The sequence below is a fragment of the Callorhinus ursinus genome, unplaced genomic scaffold (assembly GCF_003265705.2).
Source record: "Callorhinus ursinus isolate GAN/ISIS: 27379988/994484 unplaced genomic scaffold, GSC_fseal_2.0 scaffold131, whole genome shotgun sequence".
Taxonomy (NCBI): domain Eukaryota; kingdom Metazoa; phylum Chordata; class Mammalia; order Carnivora; family Otariidae; genus Callorhinus; species Callorhinus ursinus.
In genome coordinates, this window is record NW_027397193.1 from 143,263 (window position 1) to 153,321 (window position 10,059).

General features: G+C 43.3%; 1 protein-coding gene across 1 annotated transcript in view; it reads right to left on the bottom strand.

Moving 5' to 3' along the window:
* Positions 1–305: 305 nt before the first annotated feature.
* Positions 306–10,059, bottom strand: part of LOC112817631 (cytochrome P450 4F3-like) — an 18,448-nt gene continuing 8,694 nt past the window's right edge. Inside the window, exons 9-14 of the mRNA XM_025864822.2 lie at positions 9,217–9,283; positions 8,901–9,030; positions 2,076–2,209; positions 1,917–1,981; positions 1,641–1,723; positions 306–1,237 (exon numbers count right to left, since the gene is read on the bottom strand). Of these exons, the coding sequence (XP_025720607.1) occupies positions 1,060–1,237; positions 1,641–1,723; positions 1,917–1,981; positions 2,076–2,209; positions 8,901–9,030; positions 9,217–9,283 (657 nt within the window). The 3' untranslated portion in view covers positions 306–1,059. The remainder of the gene's footprint in view (positions 1,238–1,640; positions 1,724–1,916; positions 1,982–2,075; positions 2,210–8,900; positions 9,031–9,216; positions 9,284–10,059) is intronic.

The window sequence follows — 10,059 nt, forward strand, 5'->3', positions numbered from 1 at the left end:
CTGGTGTCTCCCTATCTGGTGTCAAGACTCCTTCACTGCCATGACTTCCACGAGACAGATAATCCTTTCTACTCAAGGAGGTTCATATGTTATCTACCTTGGTTTGGCAGCCTCTGTCTTTGGTAATTCCTATGTATAAATTCCCCAGCTGACCAATGTTGACCCAAAGGTAAGAACATCTCTATGCCCCTATTCAGCAGGAAGAAGTTACAGAAGACTTCCATCCCCGGCAACCTCAAAGATTTAAGGGCCAAAACTGTTCAGGGGGGAATGATGTGGGGAACAAAGGCAGAAGGAAATGTAGATAAGATTAAATATCTTTATGACCTGCAGCCTATTGACAAATACTTCAGGCAGGCAGAGTATACCGTTCCTCCAGGAAACTCCCAACTCTCTTAATATTAATGCTAGAGAAAAAAAACAACCTTAGCTTGATAATACCTAGGCCTCTAGTATCCTGTGACTCTTTACCATATGAAACTCATTTTTGGATATTTCCTTTTGTCTCTACCTCCCCAAACTCACAAAGTATATAATCTGCTGCTCCTCACAATCCCAGGGCAGCAGCTCTTATCCCCGTGCTTTAATAAAACCACCTTTTTGCACCAAAGACTTCAAGAATTCTTTCGGGGCGGGGGGAAGCTCCGAGCCCCAAACTTCAAACCACATCATATAGATGGAGTGCTGGCAGGCAGTTTGAAGACCCCTTCCCAGTTATTGAATTGAGACCACTTAGGTTAGAGTTTTAGCATGCTTTTCTTTGTTCTATTTTCTGTCTGTTCTTTGGAAATCTGGAGTGACCACAGGGTTGGATTCTGGGAGAACCCGCAATCAACATGGGGGCCTGTGGTCAGCTGGAAAGACTGTCAGGGTCTTGGGCTCAGACACCAGCCTCCTCTCCACCTGGCCTCCCCGACCCTAGTGTTCCATCAGGTCCCAAGCGCCCCCTGCTGGCTCTCGATGAGGCTCGGGCAGAGGAGACCTCAAAGTTTTATTCCTGGGATTCTGCAAAGCGAGGCGTGTAGGTGCTGGGTGGATCCCAAGCCACGAGCTGGCGGGTCACCGGGGGCCCGAGCTCAGCGGCTCCACGCGCAGCCGAAGTCCACCCTCTGCGCGCAGGATGAGCTCTGGCTTCCGGCGCGGCTCCTCCTCGTTGGGCAGGACCCGAAAGCGCAGCAGCGTGAGCGCCAGGACCACCTTCATCTCGGTCATGGCAAACGTCTTCCCAATGCAGTTCCTGAGGGCCGAAGTGGGGGCTCTGACTCACCAGGGACCCCAGCAGGTCCCATCGCACCCAGAACTTGGGCTGGGACCCCTAGTCCCGCCCGCAGGGATCCATAAGGGGGCTAACCGTGCCTGGGACCCCCATGTGGGCTTGCCTAACCCCTGAGGTTGGCCCAGACCCCAGCCCTGAACTCAGGCCAGCAGACAGGGGGAAGGGGCTCTGCCCACACCGAGGAGCCCTTGTTAGACCCACGCAACCTCCACTTCCCAAACGCTTACCTCTAACCTCTGGAAGAGGGGAGAGGAGAGCCATCCTCAATTTCCCCCTTTCACGCCCTCACAGCCATGTCTGGGATCTCAGTCCCAGACCCCTGGCCCCACCACCCCGTCCCGCCTCAGTTGCCCACTGCGCTCACCTGGGGCCTGCAGAGAAGGGAATAAAAGCCAAGGGCGACATCTTCTTGATGTTTTCTGGGTCAAAGCGGAAGGGATTGTATACCTGGGGGCAGAGAGAGGCAGGGCTGCTGGATGGGGTTTCCCAGGACAGCCAGCTTGGGAAGGGCAGACTTGTGTTTGATGGTGGAAGGTGATGTTTGATTTGCCAGGTCAGAACCCTGCGCCCTCCCCTAGGTCCCCCTGGGGGAATAGACAAGGAGGTGGGTGGGCCGTGGGGACGGAGGGGGAGGCAGCACCTCAGGGTCTGGCCACACGGATGGGTTGTGGTGGGTCGCGAAAATATTAACGAGGCAGGTAACACCTGTGGGAGATGAGGGACCAGTCAGGAAGTTTCCCTCTGCCTGATGGGCCCCTCTTCCTACCCAGGAGGATCCTCCCCCTGAGGTTGTGGGCACCTTTGGGGATGACCCGGCCATCTGGGAGCCTGATGTCCTGGGTACAGCAGCGGGCAATGACTATAACCGGGGGGTGCAGCCTCAGACTCTCCTTGATGCACATGGTCAGGAAGGGCAACTGGGTCAGGTCGTCCCTAAGGAAGCCCCCCAACAATTATCCAGGCAGCAAAAACAGAGACCCTCCCCCCCCAGTCCTCTACTGCCCCATGAGATCCCCTCTCCCTATACCAAAATAAATTCCAGATGGATCAAATATCTCCAAACTCATTGAGTTTTGTACATTAAATATGTACAGCTTTTTATGTCAATCATACCTCAATAAAGTGGTTTTTAAAAAAGAAAAAAGAAAAGCAATATCATAAAAGAAAAGAAAATTTAGCTGGGTGTTTTTAGGTTTTCTGAGCAAAACACGGCACCCAAAAGCCAACCATAAAAAGTTTTACAAATTTGCATAAAAATCACATATTGTTTCTTGCAAGAGAGCAAAATCAAAAGCCAAATGAGTGAGAAACAACAAAAACAGATCCAATGTTCTTTCTATCATGGTATTAAAGATACTAGCTAATGCAATTAGACAAGAGAAAAAAGGAGAGTAATGCAATCTGAAATGTAGGGGTAAATGTGTCATTTTTGGCAGATAGTGATTCTATGCTTAGAAAACACAAGAGAATACACCAGAAAACCTTTATAAACATTGAAGATAAAGTAAGGGGGTTAGATTCTTTTTCTTTATTTTTTTAAAGATTTTATTTATTTATTCATGAGAAACAGAGAGAGAGAGGCAGAGACAGAGGGAGAAGCAGGCTCCCTGCGGAGCAGGGAGTCCGACGTGGGACTCGATCCCAGGACCCGGGATCATGACCTGAGCCGAAGGCAGACGCTTAACCGACTGAGCCACCCAGGCATCCCAGATTCTTTTTCTTTAATCCCCTTCAAATTGTGTGGCGATTTAAATTTTTAACAGCTCATACAGTTAACTGGTTCAAACTGGAAAACTATAAAACACCACCCCTCTGACTCAACACCACTCATTTCCCATTCTCACAGTTTGCTTAGGTTCTGATTTTTTATTTATCCTTTCAGAGTTACTTTTTTGCATTAAAAGATTTTTAGAGTAGCATACTATATATTATGCACACTGCTCTGTATCTTTTTCATTCAACAGTATAGCATTCTCTTCTTGTATATTTCTTGGGATTTGTGTCAAGAAGAAAGGCATCCATATTCTGGAATTATAAAATAATTTCCCACAGTTTCCTCTAGAGCTTTTAAGACACTTTTATTTTTTTATTTTGTTTAAAATAAAATTTTAATTTTATTTAAAAAATTTTTATTTTAAATATTTGATTCCATCTTGATGTTATATTATTACAAGACATGAGACGCAAGTTGAATTAACTTTCTTCTGGATAGCTCCCCAGTTATTCCAAGAGCTTTTTAATTTTTTTTAATATGAGACTCCATGCTTACAATTTACTAGGTTCACTGGACACAAAATTTACATGCATATTAAAAAAATGTTTTCCCTAATGATGTACTATATGGTGACTAAATGACATAATAAAAAAATCTTTTTTAAATTAGTTTTCCATGTTGAAATAACAATCAATTAGAAAAGATAAAAGAAAAGATGATGATGATGATGATATAAATACCTGGATTAAGCTTAGCCCCCCAAAAATATAGAGATTGAAATCTGTATATTCCAATGAATTTTTAAACTTCTCTCAATACAAATAGAAGATATGAGTCAGCATAGCAACAGAAGTGTCTTAGAGTTAATTTAACAAAATATGCATAAGATCTCTATGAAAAAATTTTAGACTTTATCAAAAGACTAAAAGTATTCAAATATCCAAAAATGGGAGTATTCCTTCCACAATCTAGGATGGTATGTGTTCATATCATGAAGTAATCTGTTTCCACAAGTCAATCATATATTTAACTCAACCAATAGAATATATTCAGTTCAAGTGAAAATCTACCTGATACCTTTAGGAATTTGATAACCTTACTCTAAAACATTTCTGGAAGGATAAAAGATCATGAAGGGTTAGGTCAATTTAAAAATGAAAGATTAGGGGGTGCCTGGGTGGTTGGTTGAGCATCTAGCTCTTGATTTCAGCTCAGATCATGATCTCAGGTTTGTGGGATCGAGCCCCATGTCAGGCTCCATGCTCAGCGCAGAGTCTGCTTAAGGTTCTCTCTCCCTCTGCCCCTTCCCACCTCTCAAATAAATAAATAAATCTTTAAAAATAATAAAAATAAAAATGAAAGGGCGCCTGGGTGGCTCGGTTGGTTAAGCATCTGCCTTCAGCTCAGGTCATGATCCCAGGGTCCTGGGATCAAGCCCCGCATTGGACTCCCTGCTCAGTGGGGATTCTGCTTCTCCTTCTGCCTCTTCCCCTGCTTGTGCACTCTCTCTCTCTCATAAATAAAATCTTTTTTAAATTGTTAAAAAATAAAAATGAAAGATTAAGGAAGAGAAACTCACTCTACCAGATATTAAGACCTACCACAAAGGTGCAGTGATCAAACAAGCAAACACCCAGTGTGGCCGTGCTGCAAGAACAGGAAAAGAGACCCATGCAACAGAAAATGTGAGTAACTGAAGCCTTAACATCTGGTAAGGGAAGCCCACAAAACCCTAGAATAAGGATAGACAGTAAGGCTGTGAAAGAAAATTTGGACAAATTTGTCTCCATAAAAATTAACCAAAAGTGCCCCTCAAAAGTCAAAAGGCAATCTTTTGCAACACAAGAGAGAAAAGGATTCCTTTTTTAAGTGAGTTATTATAAGTAAATATGAAAAAAGAGAAAACCTCAAAGAGAAACAACAACAACAACAACAAAAAGGTGAGTACCACTCACATAAAGTGAAAGACAAATGGCTTATCAACGTGTGCAGAAGAAAAATCCAAATAGACGTGTTTAAAAAACACACAAATGGCCAACAGGTACATGAAAAGGTGCTCAAAATCACTCATTATCAGGGAAATGCAAACCAAAACTACAATGAGATCTCCCCTCACACCTCACAACTGTTAGAATAGCTATTATTAAAAACACAAGAGATAACAAATTCTGATGAGGATGTGGAGAAAAAGGAACCCTGTGCAGTTGGTGGGACTGTAAATGGATTCAGACACTGTGGAAAACAGTATGACGTTTCCTCGAAAAAATTAAAAAACAGAACCACCACACTATCCAGCAATCTCACCTCTGGGTAGTTATCCAGAGAATATGAAAACTCTAACTCAGAAAGTGTATATATAACCCCATGTTCACTGGAGAATTATTAATAATAGCCAAGGTTATGAAAACCACTTGTGCCCATCAATGGATGAATGGGTAAAGAAAATGTGATATATATTCAATGGAATGTTACTCAGCCATAAAAAAAGATATCAAGCCATTTGCAATGATATAGATGGACCTTACAGGCATTATGCTAAGGAAATAAGTCAGACAAAGAAAGATAAATACCATATGATTTCACTTATAGGTAGAATCTAAAGAAACAAACAAACAACAAAAACAAGCTCATGGATACAGAGACCAGATTGGTTGTTGCCAGAGGTGGGGGGTGGGAGGAAAATGGGTGAAGGAATCAAAAGGTAATAACTTCCAGTTATAAAATAATTAAGTCATAGGGATGTTATCTACAGCATTACATAGTTACTGTATTTTCATTAATAATACTGTATTGACTATAGTTAATAATACTGTAGGTAATCATACTGTATTGCATATTTGGAAGTTGCTAAGGGAGTAGATCTTAAAAGTTCTCATCACACGAAAAAAAAATTCCATAATTATGTATGGTGACAAATATTAGCCAGACTATTTGTGTTGATCATTTTGCAATATATACAAATATCAACTCATCTGTTGTACACCTGAAAGTAATAGAATGTATGTCAATTATACCTCAATATTAAAAAGTGTTGGGAGTAGCCCCCCAAAATGTGCAAAAGATGTTAAACCTCTTATTTAAAGAAATGTTCATAAAAAGAGGAAATATGAAAAATTGGCAAAGATTAAAAATTCAATACAATAATACCATAGGTAAAGGTATGGGAAAGCTGACAACATCAAATTCGGCTGACAGGAGTAGATTTGTAATAGCTATCAAAATGACAAAAACTCAGACTGTCTTTGACTCAGCAATTGCCTTTCTGGAAATTCGCAGTGGAGAGATGTTCACATGTGTAAGCGTGGGTCACTGTTCACAGGTGTTGACTATCCTGTGTTTATTTTAGCCAAAGGCTAGAAACAATCTAAATATCCACCAGTGGGAGAGATTTAGATAAATTATGTCACAGACATTATGGTAGAATATTACACAGCAATCAAAAAGAAGGAATTAGGGCTCACAAGTCCTATCACACACTGCAGGCTGAAAAGTAAATCAGCGCAGAGACTCTGGAAGGCAATTCAGCAATGTCTAGTATAATTGAGAATACTAACATGAGTGACCTAAAGGGGTGAACCAAGTACACTATGGACAGCTATGCAGCACACAGAAAGAAAGAGCTGTAAGACACACTGTTGAGTGAATAGAACAAGTTACAAACTGTATGTATACAGAAATGCAAATTGTGTTAATGGACAAAAAGATGAGAGAGACAGATGATAGATATAGATGATATAGATAATAGATGTATAGAAAGACAGATAGTTATGGAAAGACACATGACAAATCAATGAATCTGGAAACCCCTAGGGAGACAGGAGGGCATTCAGTTGGGGGGCAGGAAGTCAATGATAACTGTAGTCTCCTTTATAATGTCTCAGGTCAAGAAGAACTTGTTCTCGTCATTGTTTTTGTAATTCAAAACTACTTTTCCAACACTCATGTTTTGAGGAAAAGAAAAGATCTCAAAGACACGTTGCTAATGTATAGACCTTAATTCCCATTGGATGGGGTAAGGAGATAGTTTTCATATAAATGTAGGTATAAGGATAGAGGTCTTCTGGAAGGACACATAGGAAATCATTGACAGGAGTTAGTCCTAGAGTGAAGATTTTTTTTAAAAAGTTCATTTCTATTATAAACTCTTTCTCTTAAAAATTTATTAATTTATTTGAGGGGGGAGGGGGATGGGGGAGAGAGAGAGAGAATCTTAAGCGTACTTCACGCTGAGCATGGAGCCGGACATGGGGCTCAATCTCACAACCCCGAGACCATGACCTGAGTGAAAATCCAGAGTCAGATGTTTAACCAACTGAGCCACCCAGGTGCCCTGATTATAAACTCTCTTTCACAGGGGCACCTGGGTGGCTCAGTCATTAAGCGTATGCCTTTGGCTCAGGTCATGATCCCGGGGTCCTGGGATCAAGCCCCGCATTGGGCTCCCTGCTGCAAGGGAAGCCTGCTTCTCTCTCTCCCACTCCCCCTGCTTGTGTTTCCTCTCTTGCTGTGTCTCTCTCTGTCAAATAAATAAATAAAATCTTTTTAAAAAATTCTCTTTATATACATTTTTTAAATCAAGTGTATAGTTTTGTTTGAAATCTTGGTTGAAACAGCATAAAAGTGTTTCTGTACTCTATCCCCCAGGACCACTGTGCTGAGTGAAGGCTTGGAGTGGAAAATACTACTACAAGATGCATGTCCAGTTCAATGCCTGCTCAACATCCCCAAGCCCCTGGTCTGCCCCAGACCTCAGAATCCCCTCCCTGGTCCCCATCCTGCAGCTTGTCCTCTCCAGTATGTTCCCCACACTAGCCCTAGAAAGATCTTCCTGGTACCCAGATCTGACCTGTCTTCCTCCTGCTCAAACAATTCCACAGTTCCCCATTGCCCTTGGGTTAACAACTGAAACCAATGACATTGCTTCTAAAGTCTCCCACAACCAGCCTCTGGTGCCATTCCCCAGCCACATCACCTCACCATGAGTCAGTGTCTCTTTCTCTTTTTCTTTCTGTCTGCCCCTGTGTGTCTGCCTGTCTGCCTCTCTTTCTCTCTCTCTCCTCCCCCTCCTCCCTTCTTTCTCTCTGTCTCCCCCTTCTCCCTCCTTCCCCCTCTCTTCTCCCTTTCCCTCTTCCCTTCCTCCACTCCTCTTCACTTTTGCCCACTCTGTCCTCTTGAACTAACTGCACCCCAACTACACCCAAATATCTACTGATCATCACTCAGTGTCTCAGCAGAGGCACCCTCTCTACCCTTAGCCTTGCCTCTCATACTCTCCACCCTAGTCCAGCCCATGTGGACCAGGAGTGTCCTGACCTGACACAATTCCCCCACCAGTCTAGAGCTCTTGGAAGACAAGGGCCAGGGCAGGTTCCTTCCTGGGTCTCCAGGACACAGTATGGACTAGTAAGAATTGGAGAAGGTACGGAACTGGGAATAGAAAGGCAGTGTGGCAGTGTTCTCTGAATGGGGATTGGATGGATGAAGATGCAGGTGTTCCTGGACAAGAACCGAATGATTTTAAAACCACATATCCCAAACGAATCCTGGACTGAACGATATGGAAGAAATTAGAAGGCAAGAGAGAAACAAACATTTAGGGAGTGAAGATGTTCAGGGGTAAAAATGTGATTTAAGAGAGAAAAGTAAGAGAATGGAGTGGAAGTTCACTTACTGAATATGTACTAAGTGGCATCATCTGCCTTCATACATTGTCACTAATTCTCTCAGCAGCCCAGATCTTTCTCACTTTCCCCTGCTCTCCAGACTGGGTACAGACCTGTCTCTGAGCTCTGCTCCTATTTTCACTAAGCAATAATGACAGAATTAACCAAAAGATTCTTCCCCTTCCCCAACTAGGGAACAAAGCCAATGAGAGAGGTTCAGGAAAAAACCATGACGACCTGCACTCACCATTCAATCTCTTGAGGCTCACGGTCCCTCAGGAGCTCTTGCACCTCCTGCCGACAGCGTTCCTGGTATTCTGGGTGCTTTGCAAGGTTGTACAGGACCCAGGAGAGGCCACTGGCTGTGGTGTCATGGCCTGAGAGGCAGCCAGACTTACATCTCTGGGCTTATTCAGCACCAGAGGGTGGACAGCACCCTTAATTAAGGGCGTCAGGGGGGATGGGGAGGATGAGGTAGGATGGGGTGGTCCAGGGCCAACCTGCCAAGTCCTTGGGATTGGACAAACCCCTGCCCCCCTATAGTCCCACACTGGGATGCTCACCCTCAAACATAAATGTGTCAGCTTCAGCTCGGATGTCCTTGTCTGACAATTGTTTTCCATCTTCATCCTGGAGAGAAATAAGACACCCCCCCGACACACACACAAACCGAATCATATCAGCTCTGAGACCTCCTGAGCCTAACCTGAGACAATCTCTGAAGCTCCAGCAGCCATCCAAAAACCCAAGCCCACCCTACGCTCTTACACCTCCTTTGCTCTCTATCACCAGAGACCCCACTCCACAGCTCTCCTCCTTGACCTCTTTCCCTCCTCCTCCAATCCTGGTGGAATTCAATGATCCATGAATATTTTCATGTTTCTACCTGACGAGGATTTTCAGAAAAAAATTGAAATGGCAACCTGGATTACAGGAGATTGAATGACAACTTCCCTTGGAAGTTAGAGATTGAGCATTGCTCCAGAGCCATTTGCTCACATTCTAGGATAGTAAATCCAGAGATTCTTCAACTCGCCTGGCAATAAGCCAACAGAACCTGTAAACATTGCTTTGCCTTCTCAATGAAGAGGACTTGTTTATATACCAACACACTCTCTCTCTCTCTCTCTCTCTCTCTCTCTCTCACACACACACACACACACAGAATAAGAAGGGGCAGATTTGTCAGCAGTCCTTCATAAGTTCCAAGATTCATAATGCAGAGTTACCTCTCCTGTGATGGAAGCATGGTTGCATGTACAGATAAAAGCATCATGTAGCTCTCAGAAGAATTTTAGAATGAGGAACCACACCTACAATTCTACTCGGGCTACCCTTATTTCCATGAACAATAAATGGGCTTCTCTGATCTAGGTTCTTGTATATAAATAAACACACACACAAAC